This window comes from Phalacrocorax carbo, chromosome 4 (genome assembly GCF_963921805.1).
Source record: "Phalacrocorax carbo chromosome 4, bPhaCar2.1, whole genome shotgun sequence".
NCBI lineage: Eukaryota > Metazoa > Chordata > Aves > Suliformes > Phalacrocoracidae > Phalacrocorax > Phalacrocorax carbo.
In genome coordinates this window covers 49933121-49958877 of record NC_087516.1, presented here as the reverse complement: position 1 = coordinate 49958877, position 25757 = coordinate 49933121, and the positions used below count along the sequence as shown (strand labels likewise).

At 41.6% G+C, this 25757-nt stretch overlaps 1 protein-coding gene across 4 annotated transcripts in view; it reads right to left on the bottom strand.

Moving 5' to 3' along the window:
* SH3D19 (SH3 domain containing 19) overlaps nt 1–19073 on the bottom strand; it is an 86886-nt gene extending 67813 nt beyond the window's left edge. For 3 of the 4 annotated variants that reach the window (XM_064449882.1, XM_064449883.1, XM_064449884.1), the window contains exon 1: nt 17283–17743. In XM_064449882.1, coding sequence (XP_064305952.1) covers nt 17283–17406 — 124 coding nt within the window. In that variant the 5' untranslated portion in view covers nt 17407–17743. Of the gene's footprint in view, nt 1–17282; nt 17744–18994 lie in introns of those variants that run through there. The other variant, XM_064449886.1, reaches the window with a different exon arrangement.
* Nucleotides 19074–25757: the final 6684 nt, after the last annotated feature.

Here is a 25757-nt window from a genome sequence, read left to right as displayed (position 1 = left end):
CCGACCACACGGCTGCAACCTGCTCATTCAGGAAATGAATGCAATTCCCTTTTCCCTTTTGTTTTATCAAAATGTTGAAACAGGAAATACTACCTTTGTTTTTACACATTTTATTTACTGCTAAACTTAGTGAAAGCACATGATCCACATGTACACTGGTCTTACTAAAAAGAACAAAGGGGAATGTAATGCTACAAGCACGCAGTTAGTGCTTTAAAGTAGAAATAAAACCTGCACCTGTTTAAGGTTATTGTGAACTTAAACTTCCAAATTTAATTTAGTATCATATGTAACAAGAGGCTCAAAGAGTTGAATCTTTCGATTCAGTGCTTAAATTTTGCAATTCTAGATGCTGTTTTGGCATTACGTACAAGCACCAATTCAAGTAACGTCACACACCTCTAGAATATGAAAGCCTAGAAGAAACAGGGAAATTTATTTTTTTTGTACTACACACACACATATACATATATATGTTACATTTAAACACACACACATGCAGATCCCATTCCTCCATTCTGCAGGCAAATCCTTGGCTTGCAAAAGCTGGGTCACAAAAGCGCATGCCCACAGCTGATTCTCTTTTACTCTATACATGTGACCTCAACAACTGTAATCTCTTCTAACAGAAATAAGCAAGAAGGCTGTATAGATGCAAAGGTCTGAAAATCAAACCCTGCACTACAGATTTTCCTCTATATCAGAAGACACAAATTGCTATAAAAAATTACGGGACATGATGTCTTTCTAGCACAATACTGTATATCCATCAATTCTAAACCCTGGAAGCCAGAATTGCCTATCAGATTAGATCAAACATTGATTGTTTCCTGGGCTAGCATGCACAATGAACAAACAAGGCAGTCCGCACTGCAGCATAGGAAATTTACAGAAAAAACAAAAAAATCCACTTCCAGTGACAGATACTACCTTCCAGACACAAGCTTGATGAGACACCAGTACTACTCCCCCTACCCTTGCATTGCTAAAGAAATACAGTTCCTTACTGTGCATGGATCTGTAGTCGAATAGGCTAGGAATTCCTAAGCGGCTAGTACTCACAAGCTAGAGAACTGGATTATTTGATTCTATGTTTATTTTGGTTAATGAACTGTTCTTGAAAATCAGCATCATCTCCCTAACCTGATAGAGGAGAACAGTGTGTAGTTCAGGCTTTGTGCTAGCACAGCAGATCTGTAGATCTGTTCTCGATCCACTGACAACTATCCTAGAGGTGGCACGGTGCTATTATCTCTCTAATTTTACTCCTGCAGATTTTGCCAGCTAGTTCAGCTAGCTCAGACAGCACAGACATATGCCACAGAGGTTGTTCTTCCACAGACAGAAAAAAGTTCTTTCTGCCTGTCCTCCAATCCACAATTTACATAGCCAGAGACTTCCAGTCTCTCCATCTGTAAGAACTGACCAGCCTCCAGCCTCCTGCAGTCTAGAAGTGGAGAAAATCTCTTCAAGTCACACCAGCATGTACTCTTTACAAAACCTTTGCTGCCCTTATACAAATACGGCCAGTGTGGGAGAAATATATTATCCTTGTTCAGCAACAGGATACAGTGCAAGAAGTCAAGGAGCTGCCAGGTGGAGCAGATGAAGTGGAAGAAGGCAGAGACTCCTGGCTGAGCTTGGGAAGACTGGCACCAAGTTTTAAGTACTGCAGAAGAATCAAGGAAAACATCAGGACACAAAGATCCACTATTCATACCACAACTGTCTGGCAAATCTAGTGTTTATTTAGAAACTTGTGCTGTGTATATTTCATCAGTAGCATGGACATGTTATGCTTTTTTTTCAGCATTCAAAGACCAAGCAGCAGACAGAAATGCCATGTTCCAGTTGCTTTTAGAAAGGGTCAGGCTTCTTTAACTGGTGATTCTCTTGCTCTTCAAGCATGGGAAAATTATCTTCTTTGATTGTTTGTTTTTAATATGGTAGAACAGTTTTTCTTCTCAAGCAAAATGTAAACATAACCATCAGGAGAAAAATAACTGACTCAACATTATTTCAGTTTCTCCACAAACTCAGAATAGCTCAAGTTTTTGCCAAAAAGACCACCAAAGCAGAAAACAATAGCTTTTAAGGCACACAATCTTGTCTCTGGAAGACAAGCAAAGAAAAGGAAAAAGGCAACTCACACCAAACAGAACCACTGTTTTTCTCTGTTTATTTTGCAAGCTTCTTCAAAGTATCTTGTTGCTAAGAGTGACTTCAACTGAAAAGCATGCTCTCACTAGAAAAAACCTTAAGTATAAACATGAAACGCTGTTGAAAACCAAGTGGAAAGTTAACACACATTCTGCCCCTTCAAAACTGCAAAGCTCCTGGGGAACTCCAGTTACCTACCCCCCCGAGGTAGGTAACTTCCTACTCTTAACCCCATCCCACAGCTTCATCTCTTTTAAAAGCTGAATTGGCTGAAGGGAGCAAAGGGGGACACAGAGCATTTCCATTTCCAGGAAATAACTGTATTCTTCATCTTAATTATGAGTCTTGAACTGAGCAGCCACCACAGGGGGCAGGACATCATAACACTCACCAGTAAGACACGTAGGTAGAGCAAGCAGCTGCCTCCATCTCTCTTGTTTTTAGCCCCTGATGGCTCAGCAGTGGTTTCATAATGAATAGTAGCATGAGATCCTTATAACATTATTTCTGTAACAATGGAAAACCTCTAGATAAACAAAGCTATGGGAACGGTGGCCTCTTAAGCAGCGCGGGCAACACCAAAACACAAAATACACAGAGAAGTTGTATTCTCAGAACAGGTGGTTGTTGAAAGTGGCTATACAACTTGCCCTAATCTGAATGCATTCATCCCCAACAATCATACTTTTGTAAGCTTCCAGGCCTTAACAAACCTAGATGCTAAGGTTGATGCAGCAACAAGGCATCACGTAGAAATGCGATGGCTCCTACCATTATTTCAGTGACATGTATCTTGACTATTAGACAGTTGATCAGCTAGAAGTTGCAACAGCCGTTAGCCAAGTGCATTAGCTTAAGAGCCCAGATTTCTATTTCAAATTGCCGATGTAGATGGGGCCCTCACTCAAACTAAAACTGCACATTTTCTGAGAAAAAGATCTGCATTTTTGCAGGATTTTCAATGCTAGTTGCTTTATTTGCACAGAGATAAGCAGTACCTGCCACTGATACTGCAATCTTTTTGCCTTCCATTCTGTTAAGGCACACTGGCTCACAGCGACTCTTCCTTCTTTTTAGCACTTCTCTCAGGTACAGAGAACACAAATAAATTCCACTGTATAGAACCTACTATAAATTTCACACAATTTTATTAGAAACTGCTCTACAACAAAACCCATAAAACTGAACATTTATTTATGTATTTATCATAACAGCAGAGTCCCTTATCAGTTGTTTAAAAGGCAGAAGTCTCAAGGAGAGGTTAATGAGAGGCCTTGGAAGAAACTTTTTCCATTTAGTTTATGTATAGCTTTCCCTTCACTCCAAAAGGCCACAAAACCAGGACACAAACAAAGTTTATAATTGTAAAGGCAGACAGTTTTTATACTTGCTTTACATTCTACAGTATGCTGCTGAATTCCAGAACAGTACATTGCAGGGGAAAAAAAAACCTTATAACCCCCCCAAATGAAATGACACTAGTCTGCCAGTTTTAATACTAAACAGTAACCAAGTCTTGTAAGCACAAAGCACTCCTGCGGTTGTTTTATACTTGGCATAATGTATTTTTCCCTACCCTTACGCATGACTGATACAAGGCTGAGGGGGGACCCCAACACATACCCAAGAACACACTGAACCTCTGTGGTTTTTAACCTTGAAACCTACTGACCACCTTAAAGCTTCTAATTATCCAAAGATCATATTCTTTACCTTGCTAAAGAGATTAACAATAGTCACCTTTAAAGCCTTTTGTGCACTTGCAAAACATATAAGTGAAAAAAGAATTTACTGGACAACAGAGGCCACATTTGCCAGTGCTACATTTGGTGCTGATTTGGTTTTGTGACTCTGAATTTCCACCCCCTCACTCTTGCTCCTACGTTACTCCTCCATTGCAACAGCAAAAGCGCGCGTGCATCAGTGTGAACACATGCACCAGCATAAGAGTAAGGGTGATGCCAAAACAAGAGAGAAAGGAATCAGGCTGTGCCAGCTCTCACTGCTTCTCAGAAAGTCCATGTTATAAGAACCTAGACCAAACTCAGCACCAGGAACCAGTCTTGTTCTCAGGCCACGCATGATAAACAAAGTATATAAGCAATCAAATATACACAGCATATGCATATGTTACCACACTTGTACCTTCTACTCTGCTTGTTTAAGAAGGAAATTTATGACACAGTTGTTTCTAAAGCTCTTTTTTCAAGAAATCAGCAACTCCAGAAAGCACAAATCACCACATCTTCATACAAGACATACCAGCTGATCAGTGCAACGTAATTCTTAGATTATGTACTTCAGGTTCAAGCAGATATAGGTATCCACACACCGCCAGAATCACAGTGGGAGCTACTCAAGACAAGCCCTACTACTTCATGTTTTTATATACTTGCATGAAGAATATACCAATTGACTCAACTTTTTGACAGACAATAGATATATAACCACAAAATACCTTCTTCTCTAGGCATTTCAGAAGTGTTAAATCTAACATTTCTGAAAAACATTTCTCTGTAAATTGCCAGTAAAAGGAAATTATCTTTCAAGAGCCCATTACTCTTTTTTTCTTCCCAAATCTGAGATTCAGCATGCTTGTAGGGCTCTGCATATTCCTCAACTAGACAACAGAGCTCAGTCTTATGGTGTGTCTGCCTGCCATAGGGTGCTGATACACACCATGCAACAAATGCAATAGAGTTAGACACATGTCAATAAACTCCTGGCTCCTACACTGTATTAACAGAGCATCTTATAAACATTCATGCATCCTATCAAGATCCAAATATATTTAGATATTTTTCTCCTCAGGGGTTTGCCCTGCTTGTGGACCAGCATACCCAGCACCTAAAGAGCCTCCAGCTTTGAACACCTCTGAGTAGGTAGGCTTACCTGTCACAACATGTCCCTCACCACACCAATCAGGGGCACACTCCATGCCTGGAGACTTAATATATGCACAGAGAAATATTGCTGTTGAGTGACTAGGGCAATAATGATAAAAGGCTTTCTAAAAATAATATTTAAATTATGTTTTCTACAGGGCATTTTGCTTGTTTTGTCTGGATTCTTTTTCTGTTGAACAACAGTTTCCTAAACTTGTGCATTCCTGGCCACAGGCAGGATAATTTCAGGCTATGGCTGCAAGGGATACCATTTCCACCATTTAAGCAATTTCCTTTGCCCTACACAGTACAAAACCATGTGTTGCAGAAACAGCCTTTGTTGTATACATTTCAGATAACCATTTACAATTTTTGAGAAATCACACCCTACCTTATTACTTTCAAAAGATAGAACCTCCGTCTACTACACTATATAGGAAGAATATTTATTCTTCAATGTTAGACATTTTTCAGATTTCACCCTTCCCAACCTCCCTGCCAATGCAACAATCCCGTCCCACCGGGCAATTAAAAGCTTTCTGAATTTGCTTACCCAAAACAATATGTTTTGATTGTTGAGATGGCAAACCTCAACAATAAATGTCCCCAGTGTAATTTTATGCATTACACGCTGGGAAATTAAGTCTTACTTAATGTGTGTGAACATGGATTCACAATAAAGTGCTGGATAGCACTATCAACAGAAGATATTCCCACTTCTGTACCACAGGAAACGAATTCATCTTTAAAACAAAAGTAAGAAAAATCCTTTATTGATTATTCCATCCTGTGAAGCCACTGATAGCAATAGAGATGACGCCGCTTCCAGTTTAGGAATTAGAAATGGTGAGTACAAGTAAGTCCTCCCAAAGTGCAGACCTATGTAATTTGGAGACTAGGGGGATGAAATGACACAAAGAAAATTACTTATTAAAATAAAAGACTGTAACACACTCAACCATAAAAGAACAGCCTCTATAAAAATAGAAGAAATGTACCAGTAACAGTACAACAGAACAGAAATGTACCAGTATTTATTTGTCTTAAGGTAACACTGAAATACTCAATAGCTTGTGCTTGGAATATTTTGTGGTCCCTTGTCACTATTTATGATGAAAGAATCCCCAAATTGTTCACCCGGTCCCCATAAAGACACCTAACAAGAGAACATTCTCAAACCTCAATGATTTTGTTGCAAGTACTGATTTTCTATAGAAGTGCATTTGAAATTAGCCTATTACAAAATATTCCCCTCCAGTGACATTGGTAATTCTGCCCAACAGTCACACAGAAATAAAAAAATCTGGTAAAGTGAATATAACAGTTGCTTCTCACATGCATTGGATTTTTCTTAAGTACCACAAAAAGGATTATTCCCTAAAAGGTCTCTTGCACTTTATCATAAAGCAAAGATTACAAGATCTAGAAACATCATAAAAAGGACTAATTCAAAGGTGCAAAAATTTTATTTGTTTAATGATGTTGGTATATACCAAGAAACTGTTGCAACCTGAGATAAGCCTCATCCATTAGCTTTGAGCACATGCTTCAGAGTTGTGCAACTCTAAGCTAGTATTCCATACAACAGGTAGCCAAGCACTTGCCTGTTCTTGAAACGAGTCATATTTTAATGCATATTATTTGATAATGTAGATATCAGCATCTAAAACTCATTTTTTAAGATGTGAGTCACCTGGCATTCTGAAGACATTTTACTGAGGTGTGAAATGAGTTTATCCACATCTATTCCAAGGTAAGCATTAAATACCTACCGAATCCTCTTTAAGGTATCTCAGACTCCTTTATTTGTGTAACGTGTGCGTTTGCATCTGCACGCATGCGCCCTTTGGTCCTTGAGGACCATCCTGACCAGAATCCACTATGTACAGCTGGATTCCTTGCGCCGTGATTTAACCTCTTGCAGAAGGCCCGTCTGTGCAGTGAGTCTGATCCCTCTGTAGCCACACCTTTTGCATCAGCCCAGTCCATGAGGAAATGAAGGTGTGCACTCATCTGACCAACACTGAACTAGGGTCTTACTACAACTTGAGACAGGAATTTGAAATGGAAGGCCAATTCTAACAGTGGGAGTACATCAGAAGCCCTGGCTAATCAGCGAGAGTGCCGAAGAACAGTGGATTACTGAGGAAGCCCACAGGTCCCCAGTGACTACAAGGACAGAAAGATGCAGCCACTCGACACCAGTGCCATGACTGTCCTAACACACGTCCACTTGCCTAACCAGTGGGGAACATACAGATATCCTCCCAAGCTCCAAAAGAGAAGATAACAATGTTTTTATAAAGAGAGAAGACAGGAGGAAAAAAAAAAGAGGAGCACAACAAGGAAATAGCAAGTCACAGAACAGAAACACCACCTGCTGTGATGAAAGAGAGGCAGGCAGCCCTTCCAGAGCACAGGGCTTTTATACCACTCGGTAAGAACTTCAAGCATGCTCAGCAAAACTAAGGATGGTTCACACCACACAGCTTGGTGTAGATTTTTTATTTAAAAATTGAAAACATGGTTGAAGTCAACAAGATTTACAAAACATACAAATAATAATAAAAATACTGTGGTCTCTCCATGTACAAACTGAAAGCTCTAAGTCACAGTTCTAAGAAATGCCTTATAAGCAACCACTCGGATGCATATACCTTTCATTCTTCACATGTGGCCCTTGTACTTTAGATAAAAGTTGACTGTACCTATCTCTGGACTCCTGAGAAATTACAGTATTTCACAGACCCTTTTATTCTGTTTTTCCAAATGTTTAGCAACTGTACTGTCTCCTCCTTCCAGCCTCTAAAAGAATACACAACAGCAAAAGCAGCTATTATAAAAGTATTTTTTTAGCTGCTCCTAGCCTTGACATCAGGCTAGCGCATCTTGACATCAGTCTCCCAAATGCACTCATTTACTCATGGTAACACGAAGCAGTTTCCCTACTGTTCAATGAGAGGCTTCGAAAACTATAAGGCAACTAACTTAAAATGGCCAAGCAAAAGGATGGCAAAGCCATAAGCATCCAGAAACGCTCAAAACAAAGGACCCTGTGTTTATTACAGATAAACCCAGGTTTCCTGGGCACTATGGTAATGCTGGCAGAGGCTGTTCCAATTCTTCGGTACCTTGGACAAATACCTCTCCTCCCACACGCTCCCAGACCTCTTCTCTTCCCACTCCTGTGCACACATCAAAAAGGCTTACAGATTCTGTCAGAGGCATCCAACCTCTCCAAATACGCTAGTAAGTACCTCTACATTGCTAAGGTGCCAAGAGTAAAATATCATAATGACACACCTCAGTGAAATAGTTCTTGATAATAGATCTACCAACATCAAACTAGGGGAGAGCAATTAGAGAAATGAAGTGTGCCTAATGCCACAGCAGCAGCTACCGTGCATTTCCCAGAGATGGTAGTGGTGATCTACAGCAAGGTTTGCACGCCAGCATGAAAAAACAGAATTCTGTTATCATGAAGTTATGCCCATGACCACTGGATACATGAGGTCTGCAGCATTATCCCATCTAATCGTTCAGTGATACCTGTCCCATGCTGGTAGTGACCCTCTTCCAAGCACTGCCTTGACCTGCTTAAACAACAGATGTGGTAGATCATCAATCTAGATCATCCACTGACATCAATCCACCTGACAGGCATCCCACCCTCAGGAACTCCGTTCTCAGGTGAACTTCACCATTCCAGTCTGGAGATCACTGGGTGTTTCTTCAGACGTACTTGCAAAGGCTGACAAGCTTATGACAAATGACAAAGCTTACAGCATTGGCTATCAGATAAACTGTGGCACCTGACAATACTGTTTTCAAAGCACTAAGTGGAAGGACAGAGATTTTTTCCAAAACTTTTACTTTGATCCCAAGTCTCACATTTCTATTAGTTTCTGCACCCAAGATTTACAGTGCAGGCAGTCATAAAATGAGTAGAGCACGCTGATGGAGCAATTTATTATGAGAAAGTTACCAAAATGCTGAGCTTGTTTCCAGGCATTTATGTCCCATCGCTCCAATAGGATGAGCCAAGAGGATTTTAATAATAAATAACATCACAGCACACTGTTCACTCAGAAATCCTTGTAAATGATTTAACGCAGATGTGCACAACGTGAATAAGTTTTCAGGTGCAGATCTGTGACATTGAGTGCTCAGGTTTTAAAGCAAGACAGAGTGCATGATGAATACAAATTTATCACCTTAAGAAAACAATTGATATTAATTTTAGCTTACCTCTTATAAATACAAGCAAAATGTTATAGCTGAAGAAAAAAACTAAATGGCTTCTTTTAGGCGTACAATATTCTACCTAGAAGGAGAATGGATCAGAAACCCCTCTGTAGGAAACACAGAAAATTTACCTAAGTTTTTAAGACTGTAAATCGCTGTGCTCAAAACCGTATTAAAAAAGCAAAATATAGGTAAGAGACTTATCATCATAATTCAAGTAGTAGTGAATACCCAGTAAAAACACCAATGAGCATGTAAAAGGTGGTAACTGATTTTATTTAATGAATAATTGTGTTCCTTATTACCATGTAAGACTTGAAGACCAAAAGTGTGAGTGGATTAAAAAAAGGAATTCAATTCATGAGAGATGAACCCACCGGCAACTATTTAGCAGAACCTTTCATATGCAGCCTCCAAGAAGTTGCTAAGACATTGACTGAAGAGGGAAGGGAATCTCTCTTGGAAGTAAAAATTGAATCCTAGATGTTTCTTGCATACTTTCCTAAAGACGTCTGTAGGCAAATGTAAGAAACAGGTTACCTGAGAAGATAAACCATTTGTCTGATCCAGTATGACATTCCTAAGGACATGAAAAATAACAAAATTCTTGTTCCATGTTTTTTGCAGTTTGCACAATGGGGCACATATGAGCTACTGTTGTGGCTCTAAAAGGCTGAGGCAGTACACCGTATTAGTTATAGGAGTGACAATGTCAAGCATTTGAAATCTTCTGCATGTTCTGATCCAATCACATTTTCTCCAAAAGCCTGAACAAGCTGACTGAGGTGGTGACTCACACACAAAATAAACAAAAAGCTTGGGGGGGGGGGGGGGGGGGCGGGGAAGGTGGGAGGAAAGGAAATGAACAGTAAGATCTGTTGCATTCAGCTTCTACTACAGTGTGAACATTTTCGGCCTTGCTTTCATCCAGCCCTTCACGCTGGACCCAAATACAGTTACATACAGCCATAAAAAGTAGGTACAGATTTGTTTTGCAATATATGCAATAATTCAGAAACCAATTAGGTTCATCTTTGAAGCATCTTATTTAGAATTCCATTACATCTTGTAAGAAGAGCCTAAATTCTCAAGTCAGAATGTCAAATTGATGTTTTTGGACTAACGCATGCAATCCGTACAAATCTCTGGTGATTGACAACACCACCCAAAGCAGTTAGCGTAACACAGCACCACATCAGATGGTCAATTTAAAAATATCAATATCCATAAAATCCTGTGTCTTTCAAAATTCATACAATATTGCGGGAAAAAGGAAGTTTTCCTGCTATGTGCCATCAACCACTAAATCTATGCTTATTTTTGTCCTTCACTGAAGGGAAAGATGCTTGCCAAGCATAAACCACAGATAAACAGGTGATATATTGTCTTCCCAAGTCTGCTGTTGGAGCGCTTCAGTAACTTTGGTGCATGCCATTTTTCAAGAGAAGAGTAAAAATCTTGGCGAGCGACAAAGCCAGTGCTTCCACCCCATTTTTGTACAGTTTGAGAACCTGAATAAGAGAGGGCTGCACAATGAGAAGGTTGAAAGGGACGGTCTTCTTCAGGCTGGCAAAGAGGATGCAAGGGAGCTATGTAACAGCAGCACACAGCTACTTGAAGGGTAGTAACAAAGATCCCAAATGCCAAACTTTTCATGCTATTGGCGGACAATGCTACAAGGGGCAATGGTCACAACTGTGGCTTGGGAGGTTCCAGCTGAATGTGAGGGAAAAATTCCTTCACTAGGAGGTAGTGCAGCACTGGAGCAGGTTACCTGCAGAGGTGGCAAATCCCTCTCTTTTTGGAGACTTTTCAAGGCGCAGCTTGACAAAGCCTTGGCTGGGTGGATCTAGCCTTGGCAACAGACCTGCTTCAAGCAGGAGGCTGGACTAGGTGACCCCAGAGCTACCTTCCAGCCAAAAAACACCAAAGCAAAGAACTGAAACTATGCTAAATGTAAAGCACTGTACTGAGCTGTAGATAATAAGCATCAACAGAAGAAGTTGATGTCAAATGGCTTTACTCGCTATCAAAATAAAATTTGTTTTTATACTGCACATATTGTATGAGATACTTATTGAAGCACACACAGAACTACATCAGCTTTTAATGGAGAGAGTGTCAACACAGCTTCCCTGTTGTTTCCAGATTTTAAATCAAGGCTGTACTTGTCAAAAGTAAATACTGATAAATTTATTTACAAATATTGAAGGTTTTTTTTTCCATCTGTAAACAACAACCACTATGGTAAAAGCTTCTTGCAATAAGGTTATGACTCATTCTGCCCTTTGCTGTCTATCCCCATTCCTTATGCAACAACCCTGATTTATCATAATGTTACCTTGACAGGAAATGATTGCTTGCAATGCAGTTAACAGCATAGTCTTTGGGCAATCATAACTCAATAGGTTATTCTCTTTGGCTACAAACTCATTGCTCCTTATGCAATGATACATTTTTGTGCCTTGCTTTGGCTATAACCTAAATGAAGGTCCATTTCATCACTTAATAATACTTATTATTATTTGTCCTTCTACAGTTCCCTTGGCTAGGGAATCACCCTGTTGACTATCAGAAGTTAAGTTATTTTCATTAGAGCAGCCTACATTTTCAGAAGGGTTGTTTCTTCAGAAGACACAACATCCTCCGTGGTTCAGTCTACACTCTTGGCCAAGTAACCGCAAGCAGCTTTTTTGTCTCATCACTGACAGTACACTTGAATTTCAAGATATGTTGATGAATTTCCACATACAGGCTACGTTATTTAACTTCCACAAAAGCTTTAGTTAGTATCTTATATTTACCTCAAGCAAGCTAAATTCAGAGACTATGAAATTTAATGGAAACGGGTGCAGTAACTTCAACGGGCTATGGAAAAGGCCAGATCAGGTAATCTTTTTAATACTTATCATGATACAACACATATGCACCAGTCAGAGATTATTACAGAAGAATTACAGTATTCATGCTCTCTGAATTTTAAGTGTTTACTGTGGTGGTGCCTCAAGCAATTATTAAAACTGAAGCCTTTGAGCCTGCATTGGGACTGCAAAACCAACAGACTGAATCCTGGGAGAAAGAGGGAAGAGATCCCCAGCCAGCAATCAAATCCACTGCTTCTTGAACTTGTGAGCTAATGGATTACATAAATAAATAATATAAATACTTATCCCCACCCCCCCAACTCTCCTCTCAGCCACCTTTTTAAGGGCTTTTTGTTTACACGTGGACAGGCTAGCAGATCATAGGTAGAGCAGATCAACTGTCTTGAATAAATGCATAGTCTACCAGGATTTTCTCTTCTTCTCCGAAAAAGTGACAATAAATGGTTACTCCCACTAAAGACAAGTTGAACAATTTCCAGATCAACACTGAAGGACACAGGCATGCAGGCAAAGAAGTTTCCAGCTGAACAATGCTGACTTCTGTTCTGTAAGACGCAGATCTTTCCACTTCTTCAATACACGATTCAGTTGAGATTTTAAGAACACAGCAGCTAACTCTTAGAGCCACCTTTTTCCTAATCACAGTTTCTCTCTGCTCCAGGGTCACTGGCGCCCCTTGGGAAGTACTAAGGTCAAGCTGTTCATGTGATGATCCAGTGAACCCTAAAGGACATTGTCACTGAATCAGTCTCAGACTTAAGAATTTCATGAAGAATCTCAGACCATCTTATTCTTTACTCCTTAACACCAAACACATATTTTGCATTAACATGGAAAGAGCTGCTGAGCATTCTTCTTCCAAATTCTTAATTTATCTGTAAAAAGTCCATGATGCCTGAAAATTACTGTCCACCAAATTTCATCACACTACACAAATGTACCCCCATAACCTCTCAGCATGTTGAGCAGTGAAACATTCAACCTTAATTTGTTATATTGGACACAGCTCATTGTTCTCAGCTTCCAAAACAAGTCAGCACCAGTTTGATGTGGGAGTTGTGGGAGTGTAAAGAATTGATCCAACTCTGAACTAGACCTTGTTTTGGCAAAAAAAACCAACCAAAACACCACACAAACCAAAGCACTGAGTGAATCAACCAACCAAAAAAAGATTGTTTCACCCATAATCTAAAATTGCCCACAAGAGTTGAAAAGGTTCCAGAAAACATCTGAAATACTACGAAGAAACAGAAATAACAGGGAAGAAAAGCCCAACAAAAAACCAGAAATGTTTCAGTCAGCATAGCAAAACTTGCGCGCAAAGTTTACAGCCACTGTGTGGGAACAAACCACAGACAAGCATTTGTGATAAGTAAAACAGCAATATTAAATTAAGTCAAAGCCTTTCCTTGTGTTATTGACCATCTGTACTTTTAACCACACATTAAAGTGCAAATCACAATAGCTCTTCATTATGTACTCAAATAAATTTCATTATTGACTTCTATATTTGTCAAATTTATTTTATTTTCAAGTAAGGAAACATCTGCCACATCCATAATGAGCTATTCTTTCTTAAGGAACACTGACCAGAATTCAAAGTGAAATAATACAGATACTAAATATGTTAAAAATTTCTTGTGCACTTTAGATAACATCAGGATACTGAGATTATCCCTCAGCCCTAATGTGGCAGCAACGACACATAATTAACCAATGCAGTTCATAACTAAGATTTACTATATTCACTATGAACTTCCCTGTAAGCCCACTTATAGTCAGTAGTCATAGAATAAAAAGCTAGTCAAAATAGGAAAGCACATGTGATTAAGGTCCAAAGTTAGACTGGAGAGAGCCCATGGGGAAATAGGATTTTAGTTTGGTTTGTTGTTGTTGTTGGTTGGTTGGGGTTTTTTTGTTTCCACTTTATTAAAAACAAACTAAAAAATACTAACATGCTAAACAAACAAACAAACAAAAAATCCAGTAAAAAACCAGTGTTCTCTATTACTTCCCAGAGCAATAATGTATTTGACAGAAATATGCAATAAGGGAGGCAGAAATCGACCACGTTATTTTACTTACTTATATTGCAGTAAAAAAACCCTTAGAGTTTCCCGGAAGACTGGCTTCCTTTCCCACAGCAGGTGACCAGATGATTTAATGAACCTATAGAGCTACTTTTATTCTTCTCAGTTTTTAAAGAATGTATCCTAGTTCTCCTCCCTATTGCCTAAAAAAACTATACATATTAAAAAAAAAAAAAAAAAATCAATCAGCATTTTCTCAGCGTGAGAGTCATTTCACCAGAAGAGTCTCAAATTGCTCTACATTGTATCTTCTCACAGGTTTTCCAGAACATGCTAATTAAAAAGCTTTCTTGAATTCGGAGAAAACAATTCCATCATCATGACACGCAGTGGGGTAAAAACAGGCAGTCAGACAAGTCAGCTGAGCTATCTATGACTACTCCATGGTCAAGGATGGTTCTGCCCATCTCGTCTGCTCACATCTCCAAGTTTTCATTCCCTGCTTTAACATCAGCTCTGGCACTTGACTAGTGCTTCAGCCAACCCTCTTCACCTCATTAAACCAGCAAAAAAGTCCCCAACCCAATCCCGCAAAAAAACCCAACCACGCAATCCCCCAACCAACCAAATAAAAAAACCCCACGAGTAGATCTCTCAACAGCTCTCAGGCTGCGGTTTCACAGCAGCCTAAGCCAAACCAACTCCCGGCTGGCATAGCCTCTTACCTCCCTCCGGCTGCAAGTTCCTGGTCTTTCACTTGTGCCAGCGTCAACATTCATCAGAACCTGTACAAAACCATTCCAGGGAGCTGAATCAGCAGGCTCCTATCCACTGAGGAGAACAAGAAATATAGGCCTCTGCTCAGCCACGGCACCAGAACAGGTTGGTGCAGGTTCTAGCAAGCGCTAGGGCTCCAAGAGAGGCCTCAGCGGCCACTGGGTAGATCAGCCCAGTCTGCCACCAAACCACAACTTTGGTGACTTCATTCACCAACAACTTGGACAAGCAGGAGAGCTGACACACGACAGAGAGCAGAAGTGCACATCCGTGAAAGAGATCACATCTCTAGCAGCAGCAAGATGTTAGATTAGTTTAGCTGGCTTCTTCCTATAGCATCTGGCATAGCACAACTGCGCCTAGCTTCAAGGGAAAACACTACTTTTTTGTTCCACGGTCTCCTGTGGTGCTCCAATAAGGCAGTGCTAATTGCATGTCTGAGTGTTTAGTAAGTCAGAAGCATTTGTGAACTTTCACCTTTCAGCTACTACTTCGCATACACGCCTTGTACACCCAGGACAAAGGTGACCAATTGCCCTTGTGCACTCTCATGCATAAGCTGAGCATACCAGAAATTTAAGTTGCTTGCACTCACAATAAGTTTTAACAGACTGATACGCTTAAGTCGACAGTCTGCTAAGGTGCAACTACAACATTTCTTAAACCCTGCAAAAATATCCAGCAGGCTTATTTAACACCTATTTACCATTTTCGCAGTGTAACTGCATATTACATGCAAAAAAAGGGCGCGCTTATTTTCAATAAGCCTGTAAAAAAAGGAATAAGACAATTGTCAAGTAAGGGAAGAACAGCACACTCATCCACCTCGGGTGATACTCTTCACTCCGCTGAGAGTTTTCGTGCCATTTTCCACTGCAGAGTCTTGCGAACAGATGGAAAGAAGGCGAGACAGTGAAGGCAGATCGCTAGTCATTCACACATACTTTACACTAGTAAGGTAAACAGTGCTGGGCCCCTTTCAAAGCAGGGTTGTCAGGACAAAATAATAATAAAGATAAAAAAATAGGACACAGGCCCTTCATTACTGATTAGTAGCATTCCGCCAAAGAAACTCTGGGAACAAGCTTTGTTACACAAGAAGGCGGCAAAGATCATATACAAATATAAACTTTAGAAGTAATTATATGCTTTCTGCTAATAAAAATCTCCACTCACTTTTAAAAAACAGACATCCTAACTAGCAGCACTAACATTTAGCTATTGAGGAAACCATATAGGAACCAACTTTTTTTTTTCTGCACCCTACCCTAGACAAGGCAAAACCCTGCACGCACAGAGTGTTTCAATAGGCTCCTGCCAAACATGCACCTGCCCAGAAATGCAGTGACATAACCAGGGTCACTAGAAGCCACAGGGTGGAAGCACCAGGGCCTGCATGTTGCAAGTTTTCCTCTGCGGTCCCTCAAATTGCTGTGTTTTTGCCATCTACGAGGGGACACTCAGTTTCTTGTTCCTCAAATGGATTCAAAACCACATGAACTGTAGAAGTTACTACCTCGCTAGGGTCATATCATGATTACTAAAAATCAGAATATTTGGAATTCAACTTTAAATATGCGGTGTGACTGGTATCTTCCCTGGAAGCAGACCTTAGGAAATTATTCATTCTGGAGGGAATTTTACGTTGACAGAAAAGGAAATGCTGCATTCACACCTCAGTGACTTCCATTGCCCTTCAATTAACAATGATTTCTGAATTAAATACTTCAAATTGCTGCCAGAGTCCACTGGATTTCACCATTTCAAATAAAAGCTGGTTGTGACCTGCAAGCGCCTCTATCAAGCCGTAACAACCGGCTTTGCTCCCAAGCTCCCGTCCCTGTGCCTTCTCGTACACATCAACGCTTGCCTCGTTTGCCAAGGCCTGCCGCCTGTACCTACGTGGAAATGGTTACGTGTGGGTAACTCGTGTATCTAGACGTTCCTCCACCTGGGAATTTCCAAGAAAAATCGGTACTGTGTTGGTACATGGCACCCCAAGCCTCTGGACACGTCCCTGGCGCACAGCGCGCGGGGATGTTGGCATTAGCTCGTAAGGGCCTGGGGCTGCGCCCCGGGGAGGAGCGCCCGCGGGCAGAGCGCGCTCGCGGCTCGCGCCAGCCGGTGGCTCGCGTGCACCTGAGCTGACCCGAGCCGGGGAGATGCCGGCTGGGGCGGCCGCACACCGGGGCGGCTCCGCCACGGCCGCCCGGCCCCCGACAGCGATTCGGACCCGGCGAGCGGGCCAGGGCGAGCCCGAAGCAAGCGACGCCACGGCCCGCCGCGCCCCCGCCCCTCACCTGCCGCCGAGCCCAGGGCGACCCTCCGGTGCCTCCTGCCGAGCTCCCGCAGCTCCTCCTCGTCCTCCTCCAACCTCCAGGCTTCGGCCATCGGCGGCGGGGGCAGGGGGGCGGCTGGACGCATTTAAGAAGCGGGGGCTGCCATGTCCGCCCGCGGCCGGGGGCCTTCCCGCCCGGTCGTCCCCTCGGCGCGGCCGCCCGGCCCCCGCGATCCCCGGGCCTGAGCCGCACCTGCGCCCTCTCCGCCCCGCGTCTCCCGGCGAGCTTTCAGCCCGGGCCGCTCCGCGATCCTGCCGGCGAGGCGAGCGGGGGCGAGGCGGGAGCCAGCGGGCGGGAGGAGGAGGAGGAGGAGAAGAAGAAGAAGAGGAGGCGGCGGCGGCGGCCTTTCCTGCCCATCCGCGGCTCTCCGGCGTCAGCAGGAAACCCGGCGGCCGCCTGGCACCGCCACAAAAGGGGGCGGAGGAGGCTGCGGCGGGGGGAGGTACGGGGCGGCCCTGGACCGCGGCGGGCACCTCGCCGTCCCCCGCACCTCGCCGTCCCCCGCACCTCGCAGCGGGGCCGGGCGGGCGGGCGAAGGCAGGGCGGGCTCCGCAGAGGGGCCACCGCCGGTGCCGAGCGGGGAGCGTCTGAACCCGAGCAGCCCGGCGCTAAGGGAAGGGCTTGCGGGGAGGGGGTCCGAGGTCTTCCTCCCTTCTCGATGAGGGTGAGGAGGTGAGGAAGGTCGCTGCTGCGAGCGGGGTGGGCGGCCCGGGAGCAGTGTGCGGTGCCGACAGGGTTAGACCAGCAGCCCGACCTTGCCGAGCCGGGTCCTGGGTGGCCCGTCGGCTTAGGGCTGAGGGAAGGCCAGCGCTCAAACGGCGGCCGGCTCCTAACTGGCGGTCAGGAGGATGTATTTCTTGGCATGGGGTTCGATATAGTGGTTTAAACCACTTGAGGAGAAGTGGTCTTACGGACGCACTTCAAACTGGTGAGGTACACGCTCCCAGCGCAGAAGCGATATGAGAAATCTGGCCATGTTTCAAGTCAGACACTTGGAAGTCAGGTGTTGTTTTAGCCTTAATTTTTTTTTTTTCTGGGCTTCAGTTGCCCATATCTAAAATCAAAATTATATTGCTTCTTCATGTCATACAGTTACTGTAAAACTAAGCCATAAATGTTTCTACAGATGACTCCTGATTAGGCAGCACTAAGAAAAGCATATAAGGAAGTTAAATTCAGCTTCAGAGCAGGTGAATAAGGGACAGTAAATAAATAAAGTATGTGACCACAAATTAGATCAGGAAGAAACAACAAAACATTGAGTAATCCTAATGTTGAGCAATATCTGTGCTGACTCACTAAGCACTGTCTACCCTGTACACTGAATAAAGCAGATCATGCAGGTTGGAAAAAAAAAAGGTATGCGGTCACGAAACTGAAAAGTATATCATAATATGTGAATACAAATGATTGTCTATGCGTTTCTTAGTGTTTCAGTGCTTGACTTGGAATCATTGTTCCTTACCAGAAGGTTTTTTCCCTGGGACATTTAGTGTTCAAGGGGTGTAATAGTTACACTTTAGAAGGATGTAAGGCCAGGGATAAAACTGTATGTGCAGCAGGACCATGTAACAGACAAGACAAACCTTCCACTCCAGGTACATGTTCTCAGAAGCCTCATGCTTCTGATGGCCTCTGCATGGGCGGATTGCATGCTAGTCGAAGGATCTCACCTCACAAATTTCAGTGCAAGACCAGTGTGCCTTCTACAGGATGACCAGTTGGTTACGAATTTCCTCAGTGGTGCGCTGCCGTCACAGACTCGCGATAGGGGTGTTCTGCAAAGCTTCACCTGCAACAAAAAACACAAAAAAGAAGTTCCAGTGCAGAAAGTATGAAGAACAGCAGAAGAGAGGGAAGACACTGGTGTGTGCATGGGAGGGAAAAAAGAACCTGCCATGTAAAACAAACAGTATGTGTTGTTTGTGTTCTGGTTCTTCACTGGAGCCAAAAATGCAGCACCTGTCTTCAGCTCCTAAACTCCGCTAACCACAGAGTGACAAGGCCCATCCATTTTCCACTTCCTGAATATCTCCTTTTAATACTGTGTGTTTCACTACTGGGGAGGAAGGAAAGGAACCTTGCTATCATGTAAAATTACCAAGGAAGGAAAAACCAGTGGTATATCATAGAACATAATACAAATTCAAAGAGCCCAGAAAATAGAATTAGATTTCTTTTTGTTGTATTGATGAATTTAACACAGAGGCTTCCAAGCACATAAAACTGAAAAATACATTTGGAGAGATCTTAGGCCTAAGAAAAACGTGCTGAATAGAGTAGTTCCAGTTATGACTAAGAAAACAATCCCCAAAATCTCAAATAATATAGTATGGAAGGATCACGAGTATTTAATGTTGATGATTGTCAGGAGTTCCTTAGCATTCACAGGGAAAGTCCTACTTAAAAATGAAAGCGTAATACCTGAATTACATAAAGTGATGAAGTCTCTGAAGCAACCGCTTGGCCGTATACTGAGCTCTGCCTGTGGGAAATGCATTTGGGCCAGGGACTGAGTTTCAGAGCTAGAGCAGCCATTCAAGAAATGCCTGGAACTGATCAAGGACAGGTTTCACCAGAAAGGAAGAGATCAAGCGATGGTACAATTCATATGTGGATACAGATTCAGGTGACAATAACCAACATACTCCTGGAAACAGTACTGGAAATGGTTTCCAATCAGTACTACTGGAAACAAGTAAAAATTCCCAGCATTTAAATGAAATTAAAATGCAAGGCAGCATTGCAAGAAATACCTGAATCATATTTCTGAAACATTTATTGCAAAAAACATTCAATAATGCACAATGCCTCCAAAAGGAGGTTGCTTACCAGTAGCTGGAGTTCTTCAGGGTATGTTTTCTGTAGGTGTACTCACGCTGCCAGTGTACAAATGGCACAAGCGTTCAAGCTTAGGGGTGTTTTTTAGGTTTTAAATGCCTGTAGACATGTAATGTATGTAGGGTAATGCACAGGAATGTGTAAGACCGTATGTTCACCTACTCTTCACTTCTCTCAGCTGCAAAATCTGATAATATGCAAGGACTCTAAGGGAGTAGAGACAGAGGGTGGATGTTTAGAGCTCCATTTCTTACAAGTGATTATTTTCTAGTGAGTGCTTGCCAGATGCACTCATCCATAATCTGACTGTGAACTGTGTTTTGCTTCTAGTTTATGTTGGTATTTTCAAGTGATCAACAGCTTTAGGGTTTTCTGTCAAATGCAACAACACATCACTGAATTGATACCTGATAAAGGTGTGTAAAAAATTGAGGTACCTAGGAAGGAGGTAGGCTTTAACATGTCTGCAGGAGATAGATGGGACTCTGAAAGAGTGCTCAGCAGCAGCAGATCCACCTTAGTGATCCAGGAACAGATCCTGACGCAGCCCTTTATCTGGGTAGGCAGTTTCTAGGGGGAGGAGAGAGCTGTGCTTTTGGGTCTTTAGACGAGCAACAAAACCAGCTGTTGAAATAATCAGAAGAGCCACAGTTGCTGGCTGGTCTAATAATAGCCTAGGCCAGACAGAGTAATTTGCAATAATTTGGCTCAGATTGGAACACACACACAAAAAAGCCTTCTGGGTTCCCTGGCCCTGGGGAAGAAGGAAACAAAGAGGGGGATGGGATGAACTGGACCCAACCATTTCAAGTGCAGCAGGAATTAAAGCCATGTGGGAAATTCTTTCCCCAAAGTCAAGGAACAAAGCTTCTCTTTTACTTTCCAGCAAATAAACTGATAGAAATTATCAAAAAGAAATAAAAGGAGAAGAAAAAGTGCATGTAGAAGCAAGTTGCAAAAGTTTTATGAAAACAAACAAAAGAGCACTTGCTGTAGTCTCAGGTAGTTGACAGGAACACATCGGCACGTGGCAAATGCTGCTCTAAAGCCCTTCATGAAGTACAATGTATTTGTGTCTTACAAGAAGGGTGAAGGAAAGTCATTGCATTCTTGTACTTCAGTGAGAATCTCTGCTGCGTACGTGTGCGTAGGAATAAAAAGACTTTTGTATATTTTCGTAGCTACGCTTCTCCAAGAATACAAACCTCACTGTCTCAAAAAGTCTGCAATTTGGTTGTTAAAATCTGGAAATTTCTCACTGAAATGCTACTTTATCATATGCATCTTTTCTGTAATGTACATATTTGGAATGTCACAATGGCAGAGTAAGAGAAGGAAACAACTGAGCAAATGTGTCTCTGTACTCTCTGCTGAATGCTTACAATTAGTTGCCTTGGCAGTTATTATTTTTTAAGTATTTTGTTCTGATTTGCATCCCTGGAATTCCTACTTTGTTTGGCCCTGCAAAAAGACACTGTTTTTCAACAGAAAATATCAGCTCTATAGAACTGCTTAATTGAAGTCGCCCGTGTAGCCTCAATGTCTATTCAGGTTCTGCAAAGCAGCTGAAGCCTGCAATGAATGTATCAGTGTTTGGCCGAGATACAGGAGCCTCAGACCACAAAAGAATGCAGACAAAGGATTTTTAAAAAATGCAAAGGACGAAAAAGAGTGTTTTCAAAAGGGAAAATGTAGCCTTTGGACATGACAACATTATTTTTGTTCTGAGTAAAAATAACAAGGGTCTCGTTCAATAGACAAGTGACGTTGGCAATATAGCCAGTATAGGAAGCTGACATTGCTGAGGGCCAAGATCTGATAATTTGATCTCCATTTGTGTTCAGCTGGCCCAATGGGTTTTAGTGTAGTTGGAGAATGACGTATCAGGAGCCTGCAGGCTTCCTGAAATGTCTCCAGCTAAGTGCACGTTCCCCTTGCATTGTTACAACTGCTTGTGGCTCCCAGCGTACCGGCACGATGACAGTCTGAAGGTAGATGGCTTCATGATGAGTGAAGATGATTGAAATAGAAGATTATTGATTTCCTTGAATGAAGACCTTTCTTACTGAAACACTGGGAAATTACCTTTATGCACAACTAGGGATTTTGAGACTGCTCCTAAAAAATAGAGAAGGATCTCTGCATGAAAGCAGCAAATCTAGTAATTTCAAAAGACCAAAAATTGGCAGTCAGGTGGGGAAAACCTGTTCAGAGGGAGGCTCTTGCAGTTGTTAGTTTTTAAATTAGATTTACAAATACTTTTGTTACTTTTGCTGTTTTCTGGCTTTTGTGGACTGAAAGCACCCTTTCCTCTCCTGTCCTGTTAAGAAACACCTCTTAACAGCATTTTTCTCCTTTATTATTATTAATACTCACAGGGTAAAAAATGTATCTGTTTCTACTGCCTTCATCATGAAAGAGAATAAGGAAAAGAAGTAGCAAAAACGTGAGGAAATATGGAAGGGAAAAGAACTGGTTCACAGATAAATGCTTCTTAGAAAGAGAGGCTGTCAAGGGCAAATTGATTTGTAACTGGAGTCCTGAAGTATCAGTATTTACTCTATAACCACAGAGTTATCAGTGGACAGTGTTGATGTTGTGCTAAGTGAGCTGGCAACAGCGTGACGTAAGAAGTATTATCACATTGGACACATGTGAGTCTAATACCTAACAATATACAATGCTAGCCCCAGGATGAGAGTCCAGCTTTTCTGCCACAGTTTGCACTTCATTGGAAAGAGCTGACAAGGGAAAAACTTAGGGAAGATGGCAAACTGAGTCCTAAAGAATTTTCAAAAGGTGAAGCAGTGTCATAAATCTGTCCATTGCAGTAAATTTAGAAGTTTCTCACAGTACTGAAATTGGTTACAGATATGAGTAGTTCTGATTTTGTTTTCTTCTGTTCTTTTGCCATGCAATGCACATAAACTGCCTTTCACTGGAAATATATATGACAAACGGGTGGATAATCTTCACAGCTCAATACAAAAATTTGCAGTCTCCTGTTTTGTTCCCTGCTCCCCGCCCCACGGAATCACCTGTGAGCCGTCAGGTATTCTGTCATGTGTTTCTTGTGCTGAACACTGACACAGTTCACGTTTACCACAAGTGTTCACAAAGGTACGTTAATATTCAGCAATAGGATAATTCTGCAAATAAATAATTGTATGATAGTTACTAATTTGTGAGTTCAGTGCTGAAAAGTTTAATATTAATGAGGTCATAACAGTCTAGTTACATTAATGTGTTTGCCAATGGAAAAACACTTCTAAAGTGGAAGTTTTAAAAAAATTCAAAATAGACTATTACAAATAGAATATTACGAATTTCCAACTTTAAAAGAAAACTATTTTGATCTGTTACAGACATTATCTTTCAGTCATACATTCATCAACACACAGCTTCTTAAAACAATTTGTTGTTTAGGAAAGATAAAGAATGGCAAAACAGTTTGATAGCTTTGATTGAGTACTTGGCTAGCACCCTTGACAAATTTTGGATTACACCTGCTTATTTTAGGCCAGACAGCCAAATGTGATGCAAGATAGAGCAGAGTTTCTCAGACATTTATTTTTCAACTTATCTGATAAGGAAGGAAGGGCCTGCATACCTCAGTAGCAATTAAGGGAAAAATAAAAATAATCTTAAATGATAGTATGAGTCCTGTCTTTTCCAATTTTATACCACAACCCTTACCCTAATCACCAAATGTCAATAGAGGAATAGATGATGACAAACATCCTCATTACCAAGGCTTCCATACTGGCTTTAAAGAGGCTTAAGACTTGACATCAACTAGGGGGTATATGTATTTCACACTCATGCTTGCAAGAATCTATTTTGCTAGGCTTTTAGGGGCCCTGCACTCCAGTTACACCTACTTATTTATACGACTGTAGTTTCTGAGCTGACAACTCCCAGGTAATCAATGAGATACTCATACTCTTTAGGTAGAAGAAAAATTGAGCTGCATAACTATTCTTTTTTTCTGACTCCCAGAAATAGTTTCATGTTATTAATACATTGTTACTACAAAGTGTTCTGGTATTTTTAGTGTTAATGACCTCTTGCTAAACCCTTTGATGTTGAGTTTTGTTAGCAGTATAGGCCTTATCCTACTTTTTTACCTCCTTATTACTTTACATATACATACATACATTCACTGGGTTCAGAATATTTTTCCGTATTCACCAAGTATAATCACAGGATTGTGTCATTCAAAGGAAAAAGATTCATGTTATTAAAAAACATACAAAGTTAAAGTTTATAATGTGATGGCACAACAGTAACGAAATTTCCTCAGGTTTAGTTACATAAGTGAAAACCAAATGCCTGCGAAAGGTATGGAGCTCCTAGTGAGGTCTGGACTGATGAAGGTTAACAGGATTTTCGCAAGATACTGTTGGCAAAATCCTGAGTCGGATGGGCATTTTCTCACAGAAAGCTCGCACCTGGCATCAGAGCTTTGCGCTAGCCAGTTTCTGAGTGAGATCCGTACACAACAGTTCTCAGCTGAAAAGTGAAGCAACTTGGATTTTCCATAAGGCATGAGTTTCAAACATTTTTAGACTTCCCTCACACCTTCTTTTCTGTAGCATTTTACATCAGCACAGCCTCTCCTTCTCTTCGCCAATGTGTATATATTGTAACTCCTCTAGCCTGCCCCAAACCTCTGCCTTCCTCAAACTGCAGGTACTCATACTGTTTATTCTTCACAGTGTTTATTCCTTTACCCAGAAAGAAATTGCACTCTTTCCTCACACAGAAACAGCCCATTCAGTCCAAATCTTACAGCTGCTTTTTCCAATTTCATTAGCTCAAAGGAAATGCCACATTCTTCAAGGGGCTGCTGAGCAGAAAGCTTTAGGAGTGTGGAAAGTATGAAAGGCAGAGAAAAGCCTGGGTAGAATTTCCTGGGGTTTTACACTGTGGGAGGAGGTATGGGCTATTCCTCCTCTCTCCGGAAAGGGCCTACCTCCAATTTACATGGGTTTTAATTGTTTCCAAGGCCAGGAAGAGGCATCCAGGAATTAGTAGGGCAGAAAAGATTCCAGACACACTGGCCTGTGCTTTCTACACTCTGGTTGTTCCCATTGACTAAATTGTCTTTATGGACAAAATCTCCTAAATGCTTATCTCAGGGTAACTATCAGTTCTGGAACTGCTTTGCAGAAAGAAATCTCTTCTATCTACTGTGAACTCCCCTCCTCCTAATGCTGTCTAAATGCCAGAAGTTGTTTAAAGGATCTCTACAGTGTTCAATTCCCGATCAGTAAGAGTTCAATGGTCTGGAAAATAAGGAAGAGAGCGTCAGAATCAGTTTCAGGGATGCTTTCACAAAAAGCATGTGTTCAGCACTGTGCTGGAGCCAGGAACAACCTATCAGTCCTGACACAGCTCTCTCAGAGACAACTTTATTCCACAAAACCTTCAGGGTCGTACATAGCCTTTATATTCTGAAAATCTATGGATGTGGTCATGCCCTGAATTTGTATCTGGACAACAATTTCAGACTTCCTTTGAGTTGAGAGAAAACAAGTGAGACGTTCTGATTTAATTGAGAATATAATTTAAACACAGATTTTTATGTAGAAT